Source organism: Lagenorhynchus albirostris, chromosome 5 (genome assembly GCF_949774975.1).
Source record: "Lagenorhynchus albirostris chromosome 5, mLagAlb1.1, whole genome shotgun sequence".
Taxonomy (NCBI): Eukaryota; Metazoa; Chordata; class Mammalia; order Artiodactyla; family Delphinidae; genus Lagenorhynchus; species Lagenorhynchus albirostris.
Window position 1 is genome coordinate 68,212,037 of NC_083099.1, and position 26,520 is coordinate 68,238,556.

Consider the following 26,520-nt stretch of genomic DNA (forward strand, 5'->3'; position numbering starts at 1 on the left):
ATTTCCTTTGTGGCAGAAAATACTTGGCAAATATTAGCTTCTTAAAAATATTACTAAATGAATGAATGAATGTTTATGAACTCTGCATGGTAACAGTATATTACTATACACTTGAATGGAAAACAAAAAGAAATCAAAATTATTTTTACTATGTGATACTATGAAAAAAAAGGAAAAAATAACAACAGGGCTTCCCTGGTGGTGCAGTGGTTGAGAGTCCGCCTGCCGATGCAGGGGACACGGGTTCGTGCCCCGGTCCGGGAAGATCCCACATGCCACGGAGAGGCTGGGCCATGAACCATGGCGACTGAGCCTGGGCGTCCGGAGCCCGTGCTCTGCAACTGGAGAGGCCACAACAGTGAGAGGCCCGCGTACCGCAAAAACAAAAACAAAAACCCACCAACAAACTCCAAAGCTTATCTTTGGGAAAGAAAAGGCTGCTAGAAAAGATCACATCAAATTATTAATAGTTTTGCTTTTGAATAATATGGCTATTACAATCTTTAAAATAATTATTTCTACTTTTCTATATTTTTCTACTTCATTATTAATACATTTTAATTTTATTATCAGGAAAAATAAATATTGTGGTAAAAAATAATTTTCAAAAATAGATTCTTTTTTCCTTGCTGTATTAGAGGTCATTTTTCTTTCATGTATTCCACTCCCATCTCCAAGGAAATATTCTCTGCTACCCCTGACCCTTGTTTCAGATGTCTGCTTACTTCAGGTCTCTCATAGGCTGTTGGACTTTTTATAGTTAGGCAGCAGCAATAGACACCTGGGGAAAGCACAACGTTAATGGAAATAGGAAACTTACTGGACAAAACTGATTAAAAGGAAAAAAGCCCCTTTGGGAGAAGAAAGTGCTCTGGTCCAGGTCATCTCAGCTAAGAAATACTTGTCCAGTTTTCAAACTTTATCTTTCCCCAACTGGTTAGAGTGTGTGTGTGTGTGTGTGTGTGTGTGTGTTTACTTTTTCTTTTTGGGGGAACAGAGAATAAAAGCAATAAATCATGGAAATTATTACATAAATAAAATCAAATCACAGAAATGTTATTCAATTAAAAATAAATGTAGCAAGATTATACTTTGGCTAAGGACTTTCCTGAAATTATCGTATAACAAAGGAAAATAACTCAGTGATTATAATACGATAAACACTTATACTCTTGAGCTAATATTATTTGTTAAACAGAAAGCTGTTCTTTAAACGAGAATTTGCTTTGTATTAATGACTATTGGTGGTGACTTAAAAAATAATAGAAAATGACAAGAAAGAAGGTTATTTGCCAAAGAAATATGATAACAGCTTCTGAAGACTATCTCCATTTAACTCCTTCCCTCCTCTCACCAAAACAAACAAACAAAAAACCCCCCTAAAACCAGAAAATAGAGCCATAATGTTAGAGAAAGGGTAGGAGACTTCAGAAATCTTATACCTGAGCCACGCTCAAAAGGAAGGAAAAAAACCCATTACCAGATTTTACTAGGATTAACAACAGGCTTTAAAAGGTTGGAATGTGGGAATGGTATGGAGTTTTCCCTGGACCTGGGCACGGATCCACATAGAAAGTACTAATTGATGAGCAGGAGAAATCACATGGTTTGCAGGACAATGGCATCCGTAACGAGGAGCTCACACAGAGGGGGTGTCTACTTCGTATGACTGACAATCCAGGTTTTCTCTTAAGAGTACTTGTCAGGAGCACTTAGGAATTGTATTACCTCTCAAACTTCAGGGGCCTGGACCCCTCCTCAGAAATTTAAATTCTGTAGAAAGAGTGGGGATTCTGATGCATCTGCTTAATTTAAAGGGACTGAGAATAATCTTAGTCTCTCACCCTTAAGGCTAATGTCCACATAGAGCTCCACATAGAGCTGCAATCCTTTGTTTACAAGCCTGTCTCTTTAATATGTAAATTGCTTACAGAGAGGTTACAACTAAGGCTTTATCAATTATTGATATTTTCAGATAACAGGTGAATGAATTTCATCACTTGCTTTCCTAAGAAGTAGTTTTGGTAATAGTCATTACAAAAACAATAATGGATTTCTGGCTGTCCTTCTCTCTTCCAACTTGTGAGAAACACAACTGCCTTAAGCTTTCACGATGATTTACAGTTGGTGATTTTATCCCTTAGTCATTTATTGTAGCATGTCCCCTTTCTATGGATGGGGAAAATGAAGTAACGTCTCCTGACGTTCTCTTGTATCACCACCCTTGACGAGGAAAAGCATAGTTGGAGAGAAATAGGGCATTCCAGTGGGTGGAGCCACTCAAAAAGTTGACAGGTGGTGGTGCAGAGGCACCATAGCTCTTTTCTAGTAACACATGGTGAGTCAGATCCTATCCCGAGCCATCTCTTCTTCCAAGCATGGCAATCTTGAAATAAATGATTAAAAAAAAAAAAACAAGGGTTTATTTTATATTAAAAAAACACCATTTATTGAAAAAGAGTAACACTTTATACAAATTCCCATTACAAAACCCTAAAATACCTATTTGTCTGTTTCCAGGTATGGTAGCAGAGTACAAAAATATCAAAATTGGATAAATTTTGGTATAACCATTCTGTTGGCCATTTTGGACTATAGATTTCAGAGTTTAGCAACTAGCAACCACATGTATTTATACTTGCCCATCATTAGGATCTATGTAGGTAGCAGAAGTTCTTTGAATTATACATTCTAGGAGCACAGACTTTCAGGTTTGGAAGACACACTAAAATTTACTAGGTTCAAATCATAGGATGCAGTCCTTTGGATAATTTCCCCTATATGGTTTCACTATGAGTTACATTCCCAAACTACCTATCCTAGCAGTGTTAGCTGCCAGCTAATAGCAATACCTCTGATAACATCACATAACAGATATCCACCTTGTATACCCTTGCAAGTTACTAAAAGTAAAAAAATCTTCCATTCTTTGGTTTGCCAACATGCACACTTCTGTTTCACCCATTACATCTGCAAACTTGTCCTAGGTCAAGTCCGCATTCCTGAAAGGAGAAAAGCTTAGCCACAAAAAGCATCAGGCCATAGTGACTGAAGAAAACTAAGACTGCCCCAGAATCCTTTTCACTTAGTAATCTGAAATTCACTTTAGTGTCTCATCACTCGAGAGGTTGGTTAAAGCAAGAAACCTATTGCTTACAGTTTGTCTCTTTTCAGTCATTTGAAAAGTAATCCAAAACCTATGCACTTAAATTCCTTAATTCTTTCCCTTAGTATAATACTTTTTACCTCACAAAATCACACTTACATGTATCCCATCTCACTGGATCCCCACAACAGCCCTGAGAGGTAGGCAGGTCAGGAAGTACAATCCTCTTTTTATAAGTGAAGCAGTAAATCTAGGGCAACCAAGCGCCCTGCCCAAACTCACACTGTAATTGAGAGCACCAAGACTCACATCAGGTCTCCAGACACCAAAGTCAACACCCTTCCCATTACATCATTTTGCTCGAGTGAAGGAGCATTTTCCACAGACTGGAAAACTAAGGGCAATTGTTAAAACGGAACAGAGCACCAACAGCATGGTGGCCACCGCTGAAAGGAAGGAAACGGGCCTGTGGAGAAAGGAAGGTGCCGAACGATGGGATGCCTGCGTGTAAGTTTGGTTCAATGACTTCTTAACAGACAATTTAGCAAACAGAGACACTACTTAGGCATATTTCATGTTCAAAGAATGAGCATAATATCAACTAATTAATACTTACACCGCTCTAGCAGCTGGTTAAGTATCATTATCTCAATTTCACAGATGGGAAAAGAGGAGAAAGATTAAGTGACCTGCTTACAGCTACAGAGAGAATATTTGTCATCAGGCTGTCACTACAGAAAGTCTAGCACTTCATTCAGACAAAAAGGTCATCCCTCTCTGGGACGAGGTAAACTATACGAGAAAACAATACAGTTTGAGGAAGGGGACAAGAAAAAGGTAGTTTGGGAGGATATACAACTGTGAATAAGTAGGTCAAAAAATTCAATCAATAGAACTGTGTCACAACACTTGGGAAAGCAGCACACAGCTCCTCAATGGGACAAATATTTTCAAAGCAAACAAGTGTGTTACAGGTCAGAGTACAGGGAGCATATGGGAAGGTCAACAGGAATATACCATCTGGTCACACAGAAAGATCTGCTCCCAAAACTCTGATCTGTAAGAGATTCTTACCGACTTTAGGAATTACACTGTAGGCATATAAACGTGTTATCAGAATCGAGAGTTAAGCCCAATCTCACAAAAAACAAAGTCATGAAGAATGACTGAATGGTGACAGAGCAAGCGCTATAAGATCATAGTAAAAAAAAAAAAGTATGATACAAACATATGAAAAGGGCACATGTGAAGAGCTGAAATAATTCATACTTGGTAAAGTAGGTCAGGTCTTCTGTGAAAGACATTAAAAGCTGATGAAGGAGGGTAAATGATATTTGACCTATTATATATGTATACATAAAGAAAGAAGAGAAGAATACCAAATAAACTACTTATTTAATCAATATAAATATATTTTTCTGTTTTTAGATATATTTTAAGAATGCTGGTACCAACATAATGAGGTTTTACTACCTAACTTTTTTATAGAAAAACATGTACATATCTATATATATTTAAGGAATGCCCTCTCCCCACATTTGAGATGATGACTCAGTGGGAAGCAGTAATACAAATAGAAAAGGCTTCCCTCTTATATTGAGGAAAGGAGATAAAATAAGACTATGTCATTTTTAGCAATGGGTATTTAACAAAATATGTTCTTTTGATAATACCACAGTTCAGACTACAATAGTCAAAATCTAAGACCTTAATGCCAATACAGTATTTCAATGTTCATTTTCTGATTGTTCCAACAGGGTTGTCTCCTTTGGCTTCTGTGTCACACGTAGTCTTTCCCACTGGAAGGTGCAGGTTTTGGATAGGGCCTTGGTGGTGGGTACGATGTTGCTTTCTGGGGACAGGAGCAGCAAAGTAGGGCACCTCCCAGAAGGCAGAGGGAAGCAGCAGCCCAGCCAGTGAAGAGAGCCTGACCAAATTCATACCTAAAAAGAAGAGACAATGTATTTGCTTAATCAGTGAATCACTGGAAACTTCTCTAATATAATTAAAGAATGAAATCAATATCACACTCATTATATTTTTTCTGCTGAAAAAAAATCCCCCATGATCCCTTTAAGTTCTGCGAAGTACTTTAAGGTTTGTGGACACACACAGGAGCATGTTCACATTGCAGCTGTTGACAATTTGCAACAGTAGATCAGGCAATGTGGCATGTAACGCCAGGTTAATTATACAAATAGTTCCAAAGACTTTTTCATGTGTAGGAGACTTGTAAAGCATGTTTATATATACCTGGGAAGTCAGGTTTGGACAATGGTTCCTAGGCTAAAACTTAACAAGTCATGCTATCACCAAGTAGCAACCAAATTCTACAAAGAAACTGCTAGAGGGTGTTGGAGACAGAGTTTTCAATAGTCAATCACTGATAAGCACTGAAATCTGAAATTTATGGTTTTGTGAAAAAGACTTCTAATCAGCTCATAGATCATTCTAGGTTAAGTTGATCCAGGTGGATGTATGAAGCCATACTTCTGGGGAGAAGATCTGTGACTGATGGTGGACAATAAGGAGAGAGAAGGGCTGGATCTAGAGTTATAAGGCCTGAGTTTGAATTCTGATGCAAACTCTCAACTGCTAAACTGTGGGCCAGTAACTCCTCTTCTCAACCTCAGCTGCTGCTTCTCTTAAAGCAGGATGATTCCATCTGCCTCACTGGACTGCTTTCAGAATCATGTGAGACAATGTAAATAAGCGTACGGTGCCTAGTAATTTATAAAGTGCTTTCATATCCATTACTGGTAAAATTTTAGCCTACTGACCTCCAGCAGATTCTGTCCTTACAGTGTAGATCTTATGGGATGGGTCCCAACACAATCACTGCAGTATGTGTTCTCCTCTACGTGGGTGATTTTATACAAAGAAGCATACCTTATCTCTCCACCACTGGGATTTTTCATCCATTCGTCTTAGCGCTCAACAAACAATAATTACATCTTAACATTCTGACTCAGAATATAGTTATTCGGCTTTAAAGATGTGAACACAGTGAGACAAAGAGCCGTGTCTCTGATCAAAGGGTGTCATTACGTGAGAGCCAAGAGTCAGCCCTTTAACTTCCACAACTTGCAATATTAAGAAGGATGACCTTTCTAAAGTTATTTTTATGGTTGTGATGGAACACAATATTTCAAAGTGCTAACTTTTCTTTTTCATAAATAAATTGTATTTTCATAAACAGGATTAAACCATTAGAAATGACATTATTTGTTAACCTCTACAACAGTACTATTTTTGCAATCAGTCATAAATTGTGTTTAGTTACAAATAATCACAAGTGTTAAAAGTTTCAGAATACACTTCAAAAATAAAATTTCAAACACGTTGGTATCTTTATTCATCTTAAAAACATTTTTTAAATATGAAAAAAGGTCCAGCATACACTTGGAAAGTATACAGCTTAGAACTTTTCTACTTCGAAGTTCATTTTGTTATCAATACAGGCTGTTAAAGCAATGATCAGACTATTTTTAACATGAGGCACAGGCCATTCAAATTATTTTCAAGTTTGACAGAAGTTCCATAAAATTCTGGATAGCAAATCTGGGAAGCTACGGCACAAGCTGGACTTTGCAGAACACTAAAAGGGTATTTTCTCAGAGAACAAACTATTTTAGGAGTGAACAGCATTACCTGGCATTGACCGGGGTCATGGGGTCATAGAATTCTTGAACAATTCTATTGCCATACCATGCTGTGGCAACTAAAATAGCCAGACCTACAGAAATTCAAAACAAAAGACTGTTAATCACTATGGAACACTGAGCATAAATATACGGCTCATTAAATTTACAAGTATTTTACAAGAATTAAATCTCATCAATAGTGCTGACATTTTTAATTTAATCCATTTTAATTCAGACGACTTTAATTTAGGGAGATTAGAGGTTCAGACATGATTTATTCTAAGTATTCTCTTAAGACAGATGAAAATATTAGGTGGGAGTTAGGCATAGTTTATAATGTTCATGTCATTTTATTCACTTAGAGTTGAAGGTCACCGGCACAAACAACATTCTGTTGGAAATATTCAGCAGGTTCATGTCATTTAAGATCTCTTTCAAATATATTGTTATACATCACTGTGTTAGACTACTTTTGGTAAAACCAAAGTCCTTATTAGTAAAGCTAGTCACTTACAATACAAAAGGGAAGATGAAAACCCTTCTACATTCTCCTTGACCAAAACTCAAAATTCACATTTCTTTTTTTTTTTTTTTTTTTTTTTGCGGTACACGGGCCTCTCACTGTCGTGGTCTCTCCTGTTGCGGAGTACAGGCTCCGGACGCGCAGGCTCAGTGGCCATGGCTCACGGGCCCAGCCACTCCGCGACAGGTGGGATCTTCCCAGACCACCGGGGCACGAACCCGTGTCCCCTGCATCGGCAGGCGGACTCTCAACCACTGCGCCACCAGGGAAGCCCTAAAATTCACATTTCTGAAGAATCAAAATGAAAGTAAATAGCTAGATAGCAGGAACGAGTAGGACCTGTCTCAGAGTGCACTAGATCACCTGAACTCCTACAGCCTCACTGGCCAGATGTGCCAGGTCTTGCCATGAGATTCGCTGCAGTGCCACATCAGATCAATGTGTGCTGAACACTCAATTTCTCATGCCTTTCATATTTCAGTAAGGCCAGAGAAACTACTTAGTCAAAATAACCCACTCTATCATTCATAAGAAGTATACAACACCTTGATTTTTCTTATCCAAAGAAATTAACTTCTTTTTATAGCCATTCTAAAAATTCATCAATTTAGACAGATTAAATATTTCTATGCTACCCCCTCTGCTCCCTTCCTCCTACAAAAAAAGTGGTCCAACCTAATTGCCTCTAATACTTGAGAGAAAACACCATTGCTTTGGCTGCTCAAGCAGACCATGCAAGTGCTGTAGAACTTGCAAGCCTCACTCCCTAGGAAGTCCCTGAGACCGGGGAAGTGATGTACCGGAGTTACAAGAAGGCAAGCGGAGGAAGGGTCCTACACAGTAAGTGCATTCACAGCCTGTGATGTAAAATCAAACTGTTGGGAATAAAATGCTATCTAGGATTAATTTGAATAAACTTTAACCAAACCTTTAGCAAAGTCACAGGCACTCTTCCTTCATTATTGATGAAATCCACATACTTTTGTTAAAGAGAAAATGAGAAAAAAGTCTAATTCTAGTGTTTCCTAGTGGTAGATTATATCACTGGTGTTGTTTTCAAAAACAATAGACTACTACATACTACTACTATATATATATATATATATATATATATATATACACACTATATATACTAGTCCATTTCAAAACCATAGACAACTAGTATATATAATAGTCTATTGTTTTATATATAAACACAATCTTATTTAATATAAACCTTATTATAAGGCTTTACAAGTGACCTGTCCATGTCTTCTTCTGGCTTTCATTTTCTCAAAGGTCACATATCAACACTTGAATAAAGCAATACATACACATTCATTTTCTATGGAAAATGTAATCTCACTCTTTTGTCAAGGTTTTTTTCCAAGGTCTTTCTCTACTGTTTTCTTTCTTAACTCATTTACTCTTATTCCTTACCATTCCAACATTTCGCCTCCATTCCAACTGACCTTTCTCTTCACTGATCTATGGGTACCACCTGTTTATTCTGGAGTCAGATCTGCCCACGTGGAATGATGTCCTCATTTTCCTCCAATAATCCCAGTCTCATTCATTCCTCACACACCTGTACGACTGACACATTCTTTATGTTCTCTCTCACCATTCCCCATCTTTCCCACATAGCATCGGAAGAGACACTACAGAAATTTTCTGAATTACACAGAATTGTTCCTCAGTGTTTGCTAGATAGAAAAATCTCTCTTCACCTGGGGAGAATGGTTCTACCAACCAGTTGGCACCTGACACCTCAAGGAATAGACCTGTCCACTGTGAATACAGATTTTCATTTGGTTCCTATTTGAGAATGTGAAACTCAAATGGACTTAAGGTTCCTATGTCTTCAGATTTTAAAGGAAGTGAATTCAATCGATTCAAGTGCCACAAATCCACCATAATCTCAGGAAAGCAAAAACTATACCTTAACCCATGTCAGAGAGAGTTTAATAAGGTCTAAGGGGGACAGGGCCTCTCTTACCTGAAATAAGAAAGATCACGCCCCCAATGACAGCCATCCGCATCTTCTGTGCCTCGTTGTCTTCCAGGCACTTCATACACTTCATGCCGATAGTGGCCACAAAGATGGCTACTAGTCCCAGCAGGATGCCAATCACCATCAAGGCACGGGTTGCTTGCAGAGTGCCTGACAGAAAACATTTTAGAACATGTAAAAATCACGCCTAGACCAACAAGAGAAGAGTGGTAGAAGACCGAGTATATTTCAATGTTGTATGGAAGAGAGAAAATCTAACAGGAGTCAGGAGACTCTGCTTCTAGGGATGTTTCTGCAGGTAATCAACATAATTTCTTCTCCAGAAAAACAAATACATGGCTGAATGATGAATAAGAATTCCTCCAGCTCTAACAGTTTATGTTTTCAACATTAAACTCAAAATCCTCTGAAAAAATAATTAATGATTTGGTTGAATAGGTTTAGCTGAACTAATACATTTTTAATCCTTACTAATGGAGTTTTTAATTCTGAAATAACAATCATATGTGTTATCCTTAATGTTAAAACATTTATAATTAAAATGGTTTACAATATATCTTGGTTAATAGTCAATAGTTTTATACTTCACTCATCAAGCTGCAGAAAATCTGGGTGGGTGAACTTGGAAGACAACTAGTGAATTTCTCATAGATTATCATGGCTGGATAAGCAACACTTGTATCTCCAGTGATGCGGGTGGGGTGGGAGATATGAAAACCATTTTCTTAGAACAAAACATAACAGCCTTTGAGATGTTATTTTGGAACATAGTAGGTTTATATTCGGAGATATCACCAGTTTTTAAAACTATTTAAACTGCTATATTGTAAAATAGCAGATAATTCAATGTAGTATTTCTCAGGATTCCACTAATTTTCTAATTTCCTGTTATTGTCATTGGCATACTAAGTCACGATCAAATCGATAGGGCCAAGTTTGAGATTATGCCAGTAAGTATCTTAAAGAGTAAAAAGGTGATACCATCACTGTAGCGTAAAGACACACAGACTTTCAAAGAAAAAAGAGCTGAAACTACGCTGGTTAGATGAGTTTGATTAATTCTATCTTTATTTCCTCCTTCAAACAAAGATCATTATCTCTTTAACAGTGTTAACAGGTGACAAGTCTTTTTGCATATATAAATATTTACATTGTAACTAAGCATGCTATCTTGGGTGACCTACTTATTATTCTTTGGGACCATCTTTTTATTATGTAAAGTGTGAATGACAGTTATCTCTAAGGAGAAGTTGGAACAATTGACTTCTTGATGGTCTTCAAAAGTGGCTGACATAGGGCTTCCCTGGTGGCGCAGTGGTTGAGAGTTCTCCTGCCGATGCAGGGGACACGGGTTCGTGCCCCGGTCCGGGAAGATCCCACATGCCGTGGAGCGGCTGGGCCCGTAAGACATGGCCGCTGAGCCTGCGCGTCCGGAGCCTGTGCTCCGCAACGGGAGAGGCCACAACAGTGAGAGGCCCGTGTACCGCAAAAAAAAAAAAAAAAAAAAAAAAAGTGGCTGACATCATGGAAAGGTTTTATATCTCACTCTCTATTAAGACCTAGGCTCAGGGTCAGTATTTTCAGGGTTGAGAACCTAGGCTACAAATCATAAAGACTAAAGATTTCTAAAACTTCAATTTTAAATTGTTAATTTTTCCATCCTTGCCATAACCAGGCAATCTATGATAAAATCATAGTAACCACTTTCTGAAAGTATCAAAGGCATTTTTTTTAACTGCATTTGAGAGATATTTTGGAAGTCAAGATAAATTTTTACTTGATTCAATTAAAATCAAATCATAGGCACTTCCATGCTCCCCTCATAGATCTACTTCCCCATAAATGTGTGTGTGCAAGTGTGCACCCTACCCACACACTTACTGTAAGATTTCAGGGTGGTACAAGAACTCCTGAATCAAAACACAGGTTTCACGGACCATGGGTTTGTGACACTTCTTCCTTGGAATCACAAACCATACTGTTGCATGAAGAGGAAAATACTAAGGACTCCACAGTTATGGTGTGTCCTTCCTTTTGGTTTACCGACAGTTTTTGCAAAGACAGTCATTACTTAGAAGGAGAATAAAAAATAACTAAGCTCTTATACATAACACAGATTTCAGATTTGGTCCTAAGTTCCACTTAGAAGGAAAGCATTTCAAGCAAACAACACTGGAAGAGGAGATACTGAAAGTCACAATGATCCACGTGGAGGACAGGGGGACCACCTGTCCATTTGCCAAGGACTCTCTCAGTTTTAAAGCTACAAGTCCTGACTCCTGAGAAGGTCTTCAACCCTGGACAAACTGGCAAAGCTAGTCACTACTGGAGGATGGTAGGATGTAAAAGTAAAATGAGGTGGGTTAGCAAGGTAGGCAGAAGGCATTTATCATGTAAGACTTTGCAAGCTAGGGGAAGGGGTTTGGAGTTTATTCTAAGCGTGATCAGAAGTCACTGGAGGGTCTTAAAGAAGAGGTGACAAGATTTTTACTCTCTGTCTTCATATGATAGCCCTTCAAGTATGTATAGCCCCTTACATCTCTCACCACCTTTTGATTTGTTTGTCCATTAAGCTCAGTTTTCCAACCCTTTATTCACCACTGTGGTTGCTTTCTCTGATCTCGAAGTTTTCTACTTTGTTCGAGTTATAGGGCCCCAAACCAGACCCAGCTTCTATAATCATTCTGATCTGTGCTTCATGTGAAAACAGCAGGCCACCAGCCCAGCAGGTCTAAGCACTTGGATCACAAGGTTTACTCTTCACGAGGAGTCTGCTGGACCTCAATCTCCTGAGTCAGGCTTGTATAAAACCACCCAGGCAGGGAGCGTACATGGATCAACCACTCCAAGGCTCCACCTGAACTCGTCCGGAATTATCTCATTTTCACTGTCTTCATCTCTAAGTTTGTTCCCCTTTCAGTTCTCAAAGAAAGCACATTTAATTCATGCCCCATTTTACTCATTCCACTACTTTTACAAAATTTCTAAGGGGGAAGGGACAGATATTTTGTTCCGTGTGCTACAAACCCTAGTATGTTTTATTTCTTTATAGAACAATGTATCATTTTCATAACGCACAAAAAATCATGGAGAAAATGGGGGAAAAAATCCGGGGGGAAAAACCTATACTCAGGAATCATGTAAACCATATAGACCAAGGAGATCATGTTTTGTTTTGAAAAATATGACAAAGCAATAGTGTTATTTTGTGAAGCAATTTTTTTTTTTCATTTACGTCCTGGTATCCACTGACTTAGGAAATGTCACAAAATCTCATCTTGCATCACTGGAGACGTCTGGATGAATTCTTAACTATAGTGATATGGAGGGGGGGGAAATGTAAAAAATACAAAAAAAAGGCTGAGAATCATAACAGCATGAAAACTCACTAGTTGGGCATATGTAATGGTGAATTACAGATCAAAGTAAGCAAGTGTTATATTACAAGTTATGAGGGTTTTATGTGCAGATAGAATCTAAACTGCACAGTTTTAAGCTGGAACCATATGAATCCTTCAAATTAACGTCTTATGGAAGCCTTTTAAGTCAGAGATCTAAAATATGTAATTGTGAGCTCCTTGATGACTTGGCCAAATATTTGTTCATATTTCCATCCAAAGCACTAAGAACAGTACCTGGCAAGCTTCATGGATTACTCAATCTGTGTTCAGTGAATTTAAATTTGAACATGTCTTTATCCTTTAAAAATTCTACTATGATAGGTAAAAATACTCTTTTGTGTTAAGCTTCATCTTTGAAATAATACTGAGAAACGCCTTCCTAGAAAGCCTCAGAATACTAAAATCTTGCTACATAAAGCCAGATCTAGTTTAGATCATTAAAAGCTAGAAACTCATCTAGGGCGAAAAAATTCATACTTTTTGTTTAACCCAATATAATTTTTAAAAATTTTCTAAATTATGTATCTAATTAGCTCCCAAGATGAAGTTTTCTTCTGGTGGAACAATGGTCAGTAGGGCAGAGAAGTTGAGAAATATTTGAAAGCTGCAAAATATTTTAGACTAGACAGATACAGTCTTGAACTATTATCTCTGAGTTGACCTGATCGGCTCAGATCTAGAAGCAAATACGTTCCTTTCTGGCCCACTAAATTTGCAGATACCTCTACAATATTATTATCAGCGACTAAAGAAGTTGTCTTTGGAGCAAACATTCAACAAGTTACACTATTTATCCTCATCATTATCAGCAGTACACGGAGAAGGCAGTCTTTTAATTATATTATACTTAGCTAGACTGATAATCTTGAGATTAAAGACTCCTTAAGGAGTTCTTACCACTTGCAACCTGAAAGTATAATTTGAAAACATACTTACAAAGATCTCTACTTATGAGACAAGAAATGAGTTAGAAGTTACTGATCTACTACAGTGAACTTAATCAACATAAGCGTAGAAAGACAAGCATAGACAAGTCAGTGGAATGTTTTTTTCTAAAGCTTTTCTAAAGTTTTACTATACAAGCAGCAGAATCTCCTTTAACTACGTGACGTTGTTCATGCTGTTTACTAGCCATATTACTATATTATTACCCTATGATTATATATCACAAACAAAGTAGATTTTAATTATGTCTCTACCCTCACACAGTCTCTCTTTGCATCAGTAGTTCCTTAATAAGTATTAGGCAAATAAATAAACTGACCACTGGCTGACTAGAACAAAAATCCTCTTCTCTCCTCTGCAATTAAAGGAACTCATCACAGAGTGTCACAGAACTATACTCCCATGTCTTCTTCCCTTATTAAATTGCTCACTTTTGCTCAAGTTCAAAGTTTCTCAAGAGTCCTCATTGTTAGCATTTCCATTTGATTGACTATGAACTGGTGGCCGTTGGATGTGACCTTAGGACTCCAGCACAGTCAATAACTGTGGTCTGGGAAGAGACAGGGCTCACCACTTTTTCAGGATGTGCCAAGCAGTTTTGCTACCTTGTTTGTTTCTTAGAGAAATTGCCTCATGATTAAATGTACGCTTCCATGTTACCTCTGTGTCTCTTACTCATCACTCCAATCAAGGAAACCTAAACCATGCCCCTTGCCTGTTTCTGCTCCCTCACTGCAGTTATTAACAAAGAATGTTGGCACTGGAAGGAATCGACATTTGCATCTTACCAATCTTCTTAGCTGCATTTCTAGGAACACGGATAGGGCCTGGCTCATGTTTGTCGAATGGATGAATGAGTCATGGATTCAGCTCCCCATTCCTCCTACTCTGCCCTATTTCATAAGCAGGGAAACTACAGCCCAGAGAAATTGAGTGGATCACCACTATAAACATGGCTAGTTAGTGCAAGACCAGGGTAAGAATTGAGTACTCAAGCCTGGCTTTGGGTTTTGACTGTCATCATTCCAAAAGTCAGAACTAATTCTTGAAACGGATCTGAGCACAAATGGCCCCTTAAACACCCTTGGTTCAGCAGGCATAATGCAGTCTAGGGAAGTGCAAGCGGGTGCCCTCCTCTGCCTGTGCTTCAAAGACTGTCCAAGTCAGTGATTTTGGTCTTTGATTGAGCCTAACATCATGGTGAGAGTGCTGGGAAACTTCACCCACAACCAGTACTTATTAAAGCAGACCAACACACATGTGGATTCATGCAAAGCAAGTTGAACAGCCTAGAGGAACTTATAAACAAATTACAGAATCCCAAGGCTAGATGAGACTTAGAGAAAGTCTAGCCTAACCTCCCATTTGTCTGGGACTTGGATTTTTCCCTACAACATTCCTTCAAAACGCTTACTTATTCCTCTGCTTTCACACCTCCCACCATGCAACCTCCTGGGGCAACCCAGTCTTTGGACAGCTCTAGCTATTAAAGTCAAGCCAGAAGAAGCAATTAACTAAGCACATGAAATAGGCACTAGCTTGCCAAAAGTTTGAGAATTGGATCAAAACAAGGCAAGATGTACAGTTTAATCAAGAAAAGTCGACTGCAACTCTATCTGACACTCTTTTTTGTATATTCCAACTATCAGTCATCAACGTCAATAAACATCCATCCTTGGATGGAAGTGAAACTGTCTCAACCATAGTAAAACCACAATCCACGGTATAAGATTTGTTTCCCCAGGAAGTTCCCCAGTTACATTTTCATAAACTGCTTTCCAAGAACCACCTAAAGAAGCCTGGCTTCTTATTCCCTCTCGCTTCTTACGGGGAAGCGAGAGGGAATAAGGGATTTGAACATATCTAGCGCTACAACCTTGATAAAATCCCAGAATCTTGATAAATCCCAGAATCTCGGCCCTAAGTTGCCAAATGGGCTCCACTGGCAAAAAGAACAAGGTACAATTTCAAGAAACTTCTAGCTAAGCTTTTTACCTAAAAGCACTTTGTGGAACACAACTTGTTACAAGGAACACTGTTTATACGTACAGATAATCCTGTTCACCTCTAGATGTCACAGAACTATACCAAAACCAGCCAATGAATCACCTCCCCAGCTCTCTACATCAGGTGGGTGTGAGCACAGCTGTCCAGGTAGAGAAATGGAGACAGGTAGGTTCTCTGGCCTCCATCCAAAGACATCTAGTTAGTTACCGGCAGGTTGGAGAGGGTACAAATGAGTCAAGTTTCCTTCTGGGAATCAGTTTTGAGAGAAAGGCCTCCGCCCCACCTTCAATAAACTCTGGCTTTAACGAAAATGAAAAGAAATCTGATCTGGAGTTTAAAAAAATTCATCAGGAAGAGATCTCCAAAATGTGTATGGGGTAGAGGGAAGGTATTGTTTAGATCTTCTGCTACAGCTTTAAAAACTGTAACAGCTACATTAATTAGGAATAAGTGAAAATAAAACATTTTAACACATTATCATGAGTAGGGATGACCTGTCTGAGTATTGACAACATGGATCAATCTGATTTCATTTGGTCCTTTAAGGCAGTTAACAGGAAACCTATTTAAACGTGTAGAAAATGAACTATTTTGATCAGAGGAATCAGAGACCTCTCTGGAATTGCCCTTAGAATGGTCTCCATCTGCCAATTCCTCAACATGACATGTCTGATACAATTCCTTACATGTATTTATCCATCCATGGGTAGATTCAATGATAATATAAAGGCGTGTACCTAATATACTCCTTATGTTTGGCATAGAAGAATCCTAATACGGTAACTTTGAAAAGCTGAAATGACAACACTAAAAAAACTACTGTATGTACACTGACTCACCAAATTCCAGAGGTACTCAAGCGGTTTAAACAGATTTGGCACAGATTTAACAACTCTAAAATATATAGCTTTTGACTAAACCACACGCAGGAGGTGGACAAAACAACTGAAGTAAAGTTGAGCGATGACAACACTGCTTACCATCAGCACACAAAGGGGACTTGTGGGCAGGCTTGCCTGTCTAGGCAAAGACTAAGGAAGCTTTTCTTCGATTTAGTCCAAGTGCATGACAGACACAAGGTTCAGGACAACTAATGTAATATCTCAAGGAAGATACTCCAGCCATGAATTGTTATTACCTAAGTAAGTGGGAATTTAATGAGTTTCTGACAAGATACTCAAAAGCTTTTATTTTTTAAAAAAATGAAAGGAAAAAATTCCTGTCGTCTTTCCACCGTCTTTAGGACTATTTCTCTCTATATAATCCTTTCCAACCCGACAGAGTAAGAAGCCAATATCCATTACACAGAAATTCCTTTGTGGAAGGCAGAAACTCAAGAGAAGACCCGCCCTCGCTCTCCTGAACGCTGAGCTCATCAGCTGTGTCTCCTTTGTGGCATTTGTCTTCAGTGGCTCCATTCTTCCCTTCATATTATGAAGGGAGGTTATTTAGAACTTCTCTTTGTTGTCATCCTTCTTCCACCTGCCACCCACCTTCACTTTCTAAAATAACATTATACAATCTGCCTCTTCTGAACACTCTTGGCCTGAAAGCTAAACCCTCTGGAGAATCTTAAGAGGCTTCTTCAAGGGACTTCCCTGGTCATCCAGTGGGTAAGACTCTGCGGTCCCAACGCAGGGGGCCAGGGTTCGATCCCTGGTCAGGGAACTAGATCCCACATGCATGCCACAACTAAAAGTCCTCATGCCACAACTAGGAGCTGGCATGTCACAACGAAGACCCCTCGAGCAGAGACTAAGACCTGGAGCAAGCAAAAAAAGAAAAAAAATTACAATTGCTCCTTTATTTAAAAAAAAAAAGAGAGTCACGCCAGGGGATGCATACGGGCTTCCTCACACTTAGTGGCTCTTAAAAGTCAAAAGAATCAAAAGATTCAAACTCAGATGAGTAGAAGACATTAGGTTGGGACATTGCATGTAGGAATGTGATTTCTCCTATGAAAACCCACAGTAAAGATAGATTGAGAAAAAAAAAAATCCTACATAATAACTTTGGGATTATCTATTTAATTTTACAAACTGGAGAAGCTACCAGTCTCCAAACTTTTCAAGGCATATCATTTTCTTGACCCAACTCTACAGTTCTTCAATTTTCACAGAATCTGAGAATGTCCAGGAGAGGCCTAAGAGCTCAAGTTAGAGTTTGGCCTTCACTCGCTCCATCACCACCCCAGTCGTGGGCATGTAAGATGAAACCACACCTACAGAAAAGTGTCACCCAGGGTGTCAGAGGAAAAACAAGAGCTTAGGTCTGGGCCTCCCCTTCCCCAAGCCACAGGTCTCTCTCACTTCCTCACGGCAGAGCACATGATCAGAAGACTTGATCCACTGAAGGTTGATAGACATGTAATCACGCAACAGGGTCGTTTGGTAGCTACTACTCCAAAACGGAGCCACTGGGGGGTTGAGTCCCTGGGTCACAGCTGCGGTAGTAGGGAGTGCACTCACTGTTCAGATTCAGCAAGGAGTCGAAGATTTTGCACTGGATCTGCCCGGTGCTCTGCGACACGCAGGACATCCACAGCCCCTCGTAGATGGCCTGGGCCGTCACGATGTTGTCGCCAGCGTAGGAGTAAATCCTCCACTGGGGCAGCGCCGTGCTGACGATGGAGCCAATCCAGCCCAGGAAAGCCAGGATGAAGCCCAGCAGCTGCAGCCCCGCGTTGGCCATGGCTCGCTCGGGCTCCCGCACCGGCTTGGGGGCGGCCGGTGCACAAGCGGGAGTTTGCAGGTGCGCCCCGGGACTCCCGGGGGTGGCGGAGCTGCGCGGAGGAAGTTACTGCGGGACTGCGTTACTGCGGACCCTGCGTCGCCGCTGGAGAAGCTCTGGGTCCGGGTCCGGGTTGGAGCTGGAGTTGGTAGGCGAGAAGCAGCAGCTACTTCGGGGACGGGACTGAGACGCCGAGCCGCTGGGCGCCGCGATTTAAAGCAGCCCCGCCCCGGCCGGCCCGGCCGCCGCGCAGCTCTCCCTGGCGGTTTCGGGGCGGCTTACGGGGAAGCGAGAGGGAGAGTGGGAGCTCGCGATGGCCCACGCGGCCGTGGCCGGAAGGTCCCGCCCCCTAAGGGGGGACAGGCCGAGGAAGAGCAGGAGCGCAGAGTGTTCCCGAGCTTGCTTCCTCTCTTTTCTCCCCTAGCTCTTTTCTTCTGTTGGCCTTCCCAGGCTTTCCATTCATTCAATCTACGTTTATCCAAAAATGACTCCGTATGTCTAAACAGTAAAAACGCATAAAGATGAAAAATAGAGACCTTAAGGGGCGCACAGTTTCATTTTCAACTTTTTTCCACTATCTGATTAAAAGACATTTCCTATCTCTCTCCACCCCTCTTCCCTCCCTCACACACACTTACCTCCCTTCGGTTCAACCTCCTTCTCCTCCTTTCCTCCCTCTGCCCCCTTCTTCCCTTCAAGATCTCTCCTAGAATCATATTTTTGCAAGGGTTGTAAGCAATCTTTATACTTTATTGATTGGGAAACTGAGACCCAGAGAAAAAAACGTGATTTCCATAAGCTCACACAGCAAGTTAGTAGCATATGCAGTACTTGGTTCCCAGCCCACTCTACTTTCTAACTACTTCTCAGCTTGACCAAAATATATGTCCTTTGATCTATTATCATCCTTATGAAAATGCAGCCTACCCTGTCCCACCCCTACACGTGTACACACACACACACACACACACACACACACAACACACACACCCCAGCCTCTTCCCCACAGCACTTTGTCTTAGAGCAGCGATTCATTCTCAAAGGGACCCGACCAATGGGCCTCTACTCCTCCAAAGTGTGTTTCATTAATGAATTATCAGATGCTATTCCTCAAAGGTGACAGCATCCCAAAAGTCCCCACCCCCAGCAGAAAGAGGCCTGGACTGGGATTAGGAAGTCCAGGTTCAGACGCCGTTTTTGCAGTGACTGGCTATGGCCAACACCTCAGGTTCTAGTCTAGTTCAGCCTTTGGTTTCCCTGTATGCGTCTCTAAAGCTTCCTTCTTAGTAGTTACTCAGAAGTGTACCTCAGGTGTTGTGGTCTGGAATAATTAAAATGTTTTCCCGGCTGCTTTGTGTATGTGGTGCCAGTGTGATGGAACGAGAAGCTTCTATGGTTTTAGTAAGAACAGAAACACCTGGGAGGCAGAGATAAACATGCTAAGGAGAAAACAAGATATGTTCCGATATTTACTATGGCAGCTGCCAGTTTGTAAAAAGGAGGGAACAATTTAAAAAAAATGTCAATAGTGTGAATGACAGGAGAGAAAACAACTCTACCCCTCGGGAGATTTTGGTAATGGGGGAGGCTATACACATGTGGGGCAAGAGGAACATGGGAATCTCTGCACCTTTTGCTCAATTCTGCTGTGAACCTAAAACTGCTCTAAAAAAAATTATAAAAAAGCAAAACACCCAAAATCCTACCACCCTCACTTCCACCTGGCTGTATCCAGATATCTTTTTTTTTTTTTTTTTTTTGCCGTATGCGGGCCTCTCACCGTTGTGGCCTCTCCCGTTGCGGAGCACAGGCTCCGGACGCGCAGGCTCAGCGGCCATGGCTCACGGGCCCAGCCGCTCAGCGGCATGTGGGATCCTCCCGGACCGGGGCACGAACCCGTGTCCCCTGCATCGGCAAGGACTCTCAACCACTGTGCCACCAGGGAAGCCCCCAGATATCTTTTGAAGGTTTAAATCCAAAGGATAAGTCTGCACAGAGATTTGGGGGCTAGCAATGAATAGGGTAACACATGAGCTGGATGAAGAGATTTAATTTGGAGTAAGAAAGATTAAAACAAGTGGGTGATGTCCCTTATCTGAAAGCCACCTCAGATCCCAGGAAGGCTCTCAGGCAGCTCTGTAGGACAGGACCACATCTAGGTTGAGTCTTCAGAGTCTGGGCCCACAGTTAGCAGTTCCTTCTATGTCCAGATGAATGTTCTGTGGGGTCCTGTCATTACAGATGAAGAGGTATCAATCACTTCTGATTTATTTGTTCCCCAGGACTATTAAGCTCAGAGGAGATTCTCATAATATGCTATAGGACCAGACCACCACCATGTGAATCAAATAGTCCTGTCTTTTTTGTTCCAGTCAGTTCAGAATTAAAACTATTTAAAATTTTTTTTGTTTGTTGTTCAGATTAGATTAATGAAGACAAGATTTGAGTTCAATGAACATACTTGTGCACAGGCCTTTTAATCTACCTTGGGACCTGTTTTTATCAACCTACAGTTGTCAGGGAATTAGAAGGATGAACTCTGTGGTCAGTATGACCCCGTGTTTTTGTTTTTTATTATTCCAGGTCTGTGTGAGGCTGATTACTTCATTGCCCACAGCGCACTTGTGAGGCTGTGGTGGGTGCTGTTTACTCCACTGTGACCCATGCCTGTCTCTGGCAACCCTAATCCTGTCTAGTTTTCCTTCCTTCCCTCAGAGCAGATAGGTGAGATAATGGCTCAGCATAAATCCATCAACTCAAGAGGAAAAACAACTTACAGACATTGTTTTTTAATACGTGAGGCGTAAACAATAGAGAGGGCACTGTGACCAAGAAGTTTCTAGAAAGACCATTGATTGTGTGGCGAATATCCTTGCCTGCTGAGTAGGAAAATCCGCTCTGTACCCTCAGACAAATTACTTCCTTTCTTTTTCTCAGTTTCCCTATCAATAAAAGTTAGGAATTGACTTCTAAAAGGTCACCCAAGTCTAAAGCTTTGTGACTCTATACCAGTGGGCAACATACTGTCATCACCAAATGTTTAGCTCAGAGGTTTAAATGCACCACGTGAAGGTGACAGAGACACAGAGATGTCAGATCACTTTCCCAGGATTGGATCTGGTAAATGGCAGTGCTGGGATTCCAAACTACACACTTTGACCCTGAAGCACATGCCTTTAAGCACTGTCCTACAGGAGTTCCCTTGTCAACCAAATCAACTAAGGATCATTGGCTTTTAGGGATTAGGTATCCTTATCATGTGTTTCTCCACCAGTGAGATATTCCACACTATGACTGCCCTCCTGCCTTTTCCCATCCTTTCTCAAACTCTGCTGCTGCCCACTAAGATCATACACCCGGGGGATCCAGAATCATGTGGAGGGTGAGGTGTTGCTACCGAGGAGGGAAATATGGGTGAAAACAGCAAGTATCCTGCTGGTTTACTCCGTAAGCGAATGACGCTTGGGCTCAGCCATGATCCTGAGAACGAGGAATAAGCATAAGACACACAAAGAGAGATGAAAGTAAAGGTGAGACTAAGAATGATAGAAGAGGGTAGAGACAAAGAAACAATCCCAAGAGAAAGCATGGTAGATTCTCAGAAATGGGGAATGATGAGCCTATGAAGCCACTGGGAGGTCAATGTTTCACTTAGTGACAATGCGTGTTACTGTTGACTTTTCAGGCTTTCTCCGGTCATAAAAGCAGAATGGATGAACACATTTCTAAGTAAACAACTGGCTGTATAATTATTTAGGGCTTGAGGGAGGAATCAGAGTACAAATGTGAAAGTTTAACGTGAATTCTAGTATTAGAACATGAAGGTTACCAATACTAAAAACGATTGGTACTTGCCTGTCATAACTACTATTTAAAACAGTCCTTTGAGTCCCCTTGGAGTTTTTGAGAAAGTAACAAGGTGTAAGTGGTTTAAAGCACAAACTTTTGAATCCTGGTTCTATCACTTCCTGGTAGAGTAACTTTGGAAAATTTATGCAACATACTTGAGCCTTAGACTTTTCCTCTTTCAAGTGAGTGAGTAAAGCTCTACTTCATCGTGTTGTGATGGTTAAGCAAGTTAATATGTGTGCATTACTTAAAACAGTAGTTAGTACCTAGTAAGCACATGAAATGGTGGTTATTATATCAAGCAGAACAGATAGATTTAATTTACTAACCCTGCCATTTACAAATGAGCCTTACATTTGTTCAGAAAGACTCTTTTTCTTGCCTTGATTATGTTAGAATCCCACTCAATGTCACAGTTAAATCATGGTGACAGGATAGGAACTGTTTCTAGCAGGCAGCTATTTTATATTCAGAAATTGAAAAGGCAGTGATGTGAGGGATGGGGGGCTTTCGATGAGATTTTTGGGCGCTTTCTCCTGGCCCTCGACAGTTTTCCCCTCCAAGTCCTGTGTAGTGTCCTTTCTGAGAAGGGATGAGCCAAGAGGGAGGTTGGAGATACAGTACCGCATGACTGCAGATCAGCATGGCTCTTCAGAAGGTTAGGTGGGAAAATCCTTAGTTTATGATTTGTATTGTCTCTGTCTAGTTATCATGTGGACATAAATTTCCCCCTTAGTCCCTCCCATCAGCTCCCAGCCTAGCAGATCTATCTCTTCAGAAAAGAGAGAGAAAAAAAGATGGAATTTTTCCATAAAATCTACTCTTTGAATCATAAAACTTTACTTTGAAGCAAGCTGGTGAAGGACTGTTCACTTACTTTATCCCTTTGCTTGTGTTCTGTTTAGGGGAAGGTTTCCTTTTAAATATCAGAGATGTTAGAGACACTCCACTAATTTGACCATCAAGAATCAAGGTCAGGGCTTCCCTGGTGGCGCAGTGGTTGAGAGTCCGCCTGCCGATGCAGGGGACACAGGTTGGTGCCCCGGTCCAGGAGGATCACACGTGCCGTGGAGCGGCTGGGCCCGTGAGCCATGGCCGCTGAGGCTGCGCGTCCGGAGCCTATGCTCTGCAACGGGAGAGACCACAACAGTGAGAGGCCTGCGTACCGCAAAAAAAAAAAAAAAAGAATCAAGGTCAAATTATGTTATTTTACTTTTAACCTCCTTAATGTAACCTTGCCTTAATTAGGCAAGGTTCTCCGGAGAAACAGAACCAATAGGAGATATAGATAGATAGGTTCCTTTATTAAACATGATGTTAGACAAGTTATATACATATAATATATAATGTTACATATTATATGTATATACATAGAGGAGAGATTTATTTTAAATAATTCTTTATTTATTCTTTATTTATTCTAACCTTTATTTTAAAGAGTTGGCTCATGAAATTGTGAGAGCTGCCAAGTCTGAAATTTGTAGGGTAGGCCAGCAGGCTGGAGACTCAGTAAGAGTTGATGTTGCAAGCTTGAGTTTAAAATCTTGCAGGCTTGAGAATTCTTTTTTTTTTTTCAGAAACTTCAGTTTTTGTTCTTAAGGATTTCAACTGATTAGACGAGGCCCACCCACATTATGGAGAGTAATCTGCTTGACTCAAAGTCTAGTGATTTAAATGTTAATCAATCTAAAAAAATACCTTAACAGCAACATCTAGACTGGTGTTTGACCAAACAACTGGCCACTATAGCCTAGCCATGTGGAGACATAAAATTAATCAATACACTAACTAATGCTTACTGACATTTAGATTCTAAGACCTTTATCAGTATGAATACACTTAGTACTCAAAACAGCCAGTGAGTTAGGTATTGATCACAGCAGATGAGGAAACTGAGGCCCAGATAATCAAAGTAGTTTGCCCCAAGTTACACAGCTGGTAAAGGGCAGACTTGGCATCCAAACTCAGTGGATCTGGCTTCTGAGGCAGAGAGCTCATGCGGTGGCTCGTGCTAACCTGAAGCACATGCTTATCTTCACCCTCTTCGCGAGTCTCCAAACCACCCGTACAGGGACGTCCACAGACTGAGCCCTCAACAAGGCCCCAGAACAGAGTCGTATCAGAGTGAATCGTAGGTGCTCAGGAAGTGTTGGGTAATTAAGCGAATGTGTGAACAGATGAGTGGAGATGACCCTTGTATGCCTTTATGTGATTTAAAATATTTACGCTTAGCCGCTCAGCTGCCACTGCTTAGTAAGTCTTATGTCTTATAATGGTTGGTGTGGGAGGGAGACGATGTGGACCTGAACCAGCACTTAACAGTGAGAATGGAGAGTGGGGAGAAGTGAGAAATTTTGCAATGGGAGAAGCTGCCTTATTGTACCATCAAATGAAGTATAAGTACATAATTAAAATCCTATAACCCACTGAAAAATAACCACAGCTAGCTGAAATTAATTTTCCGAAGATGTGTGTGTATGTGCTTTTACATTCTAATTAGAAAGTAAACTCTCAAAAATGTCTGCCGCTGTTTCAGCCCTCCCCTGCATCCCATTTTTTGTCCCACCTGTGAAAGCCTTAGAAAAGACTACTTATTCTATGGAAGTTGCACAAGGTAGAGGTTAAAGCAGGTTGAACCAAAATCAGTGAGTAAACAGGAGAAATACAAAGAGGACAAAGAACACGACATTGCAAAAGCCCCACAGTTGGGAGTGAATTTGAACTGACTTTCTGTTACTCTGACCTGTAATATCAGACACATGTGGGATCAATGCCACTGGATGCGTGCAGTTTGCTGGTTGGATACCCTTGACCTTATTGCCGGCAGAGGCCAAACCTGCTGGAATTTGGCTGAAAAAAGTTGTTATCTTCCCCCCAGTAACTGTCTTCCTCTACCTCCTTGATATTAATGGTGGTTGCCACCAGATTCCCACAGACTTCATTAAATATTTACCAAGTACATAATCTACTAAACAGGGTTCCAGTACTTTAGCAGGCAAAGACTTGTTTCTGACTTGCTACATTATCTTGGCAGAATAGGGGAGAAACATTTAATTATAAACCAGACACTAACTGTGCTGTCCAATTTATTAGCCCCTATTCACACGTGGCTATTTAAATTTTAATTAAAATTAAATTTAAAAATCCAGTTTCTCTGGCCTATTTGCCACATTCAAGAGCTCAGTGTAGTGAAGGGCTATACACTGGACAATACAGATGTGGGGTATTCCATTATCTCAAATTCTTCTACTGTTTAGCACTGTACTAGAGTGTTCTGGTCAACGCTTCTACAATCGCTTTGACCAAATGCACAGGTTGTACATCTAAAAATGTTCTTTTTATATTCCTTTAAAAATGAGTATATTCATTTCCTGTGGATACTGTAAAAAATTGCCACTAACATAGTGGCTTAAAATTATACATTTATTATCCTACAGTTCTGTAGTTCAGAAGACTGCAGTGGGTCTCACTGGGCTAAAATTAAGATGTCTGCAGAGCTTCCTTACCTTTCTGTAGGCTCTGTTCCTTTTTTTTGCGGATTCGGGATGCCACCTGCATTCCATGACTTCTGGCTCTCTTCCTCCATCTTCAGAGTTGGCAACTTTGGCCTAAGTCCTTTTCTCACTGCCAACTCTCTTCTCTCTTTTTTGTCTCTCTCTTGCACTTATAAAGACCTTTATGATAACATTGGTTGCATGGGGATAATCCAAAATATTCTCCACAACTCAAGGTCAGTTGATTAGCAACCTTAACTCCATCTACAGCCTTAATTCTTCTCCCATTGCCATGAAATATGACATATTCCAGGTCTGGGGAATTAAGGTTCAGACATCTTTGGGAGGGGCTATTATTCTACCTACCTTAATGAGTAAATGCTTTATAAAGTACAGTGATTCTCCTTGAAAAGAGAGGCAATGTAAATATATTATAGACAATTATTCATATGTTTCTGATTTAACAAAAACTCTAATTACATATAATGAAATAATTTAATTAAATAATAGTTAATTATAAGAAAAATAAGATATTAATAAATATTATTTGCACCAGACACTAAGTTCTAAGAGCTTTACATTTGTGAACTCAGGAATGAATGAGTGAATAGAGACATTAATTGCACCTTAATAGTAGTGTGGGATAAATGGAGACAGAGAATATTAATCAGGAGAATGGGCTTCTCTTCCTAGCATAGTCACCTACTCACTTGTGCAGTTTCTCTGGATTCAAGTTATTCACAAAGATAAAAGTAGAAGACCAGATAAAACTATCTCTATGGTCCTTTCCAACTCTTAAAATTTTCCTTTTTGTATTAAGTTAGAAGA

At 40.3% G+C, this 26,520-nt stretch overlaps 1 protein-coding gene across 2 annotated transcripts; it reads right to left on the bottom strand.

Annotated features, from left to right (window-relative positions):
* Positions 1-2,441: 2,441 nt before the first annotated feature.
* Positions 2,442-18,575, bottom strand: CLDN1 (claudin 1). Of its 2 annotated transcripts, XM_060150271.1 has the most exons (4): positions 18,088-18,575; positions 9,252-9,416; positions 6,758-6,842; positions 2,442-5,049 (listed from the first exon to the last, which is right to left on the bottom strand). In XM_060150271.1, the coding sequence occupies exons 1-4, from the start codon at positions 18,308-18,310 to the stop codon at positions 4,887-4,889; spliced, it is 636 nt and encodes a 211-aa protein (XP_060006254.1). In that variant the 5' UTR covers positions 18,311-18,575; the 3' UTR covers positions 2,442-4,886. The 2 variants fall into 2 exon arrangements, with proteins under 2 accessions (XP_060006254.1, XP_060006255.1); XM_060150272.1 differs by lacking the exon at positions 6,758-6,842.
* Between the last annotated feature and the right edge of the window lie 7,945 nt (positions 18,576-26,520).

What these genes read in the sequence shown, in the direction of transcription:
- CLDN1 (XM_060150271.1), bottom strand. Translation starts at nt 18,310, where the DNA reads ATGGCCAACGCGGGGCTGCAGCTGCTGGGCTTCATCCTGGCTTTCCTG. An exon ending in CTCCTTGCTGAATCTGAACA is followed by an intron (nt 9,417 to 18,087) that starts GTGAGTGCACTC and finishes GTTTTCTGTCAG; the next exon opens with GCACTCTGCAAGCAACCCGT. An exon ending in CGTGATCTTTCTTATTTCAG is followed by an intron (nt 6,843 to 9,251) that starts GTAAGAGAGGCC and finishes GAATTTCTGTAG; the next exon opens with GTCTGGCTATTTTAGTTGCC.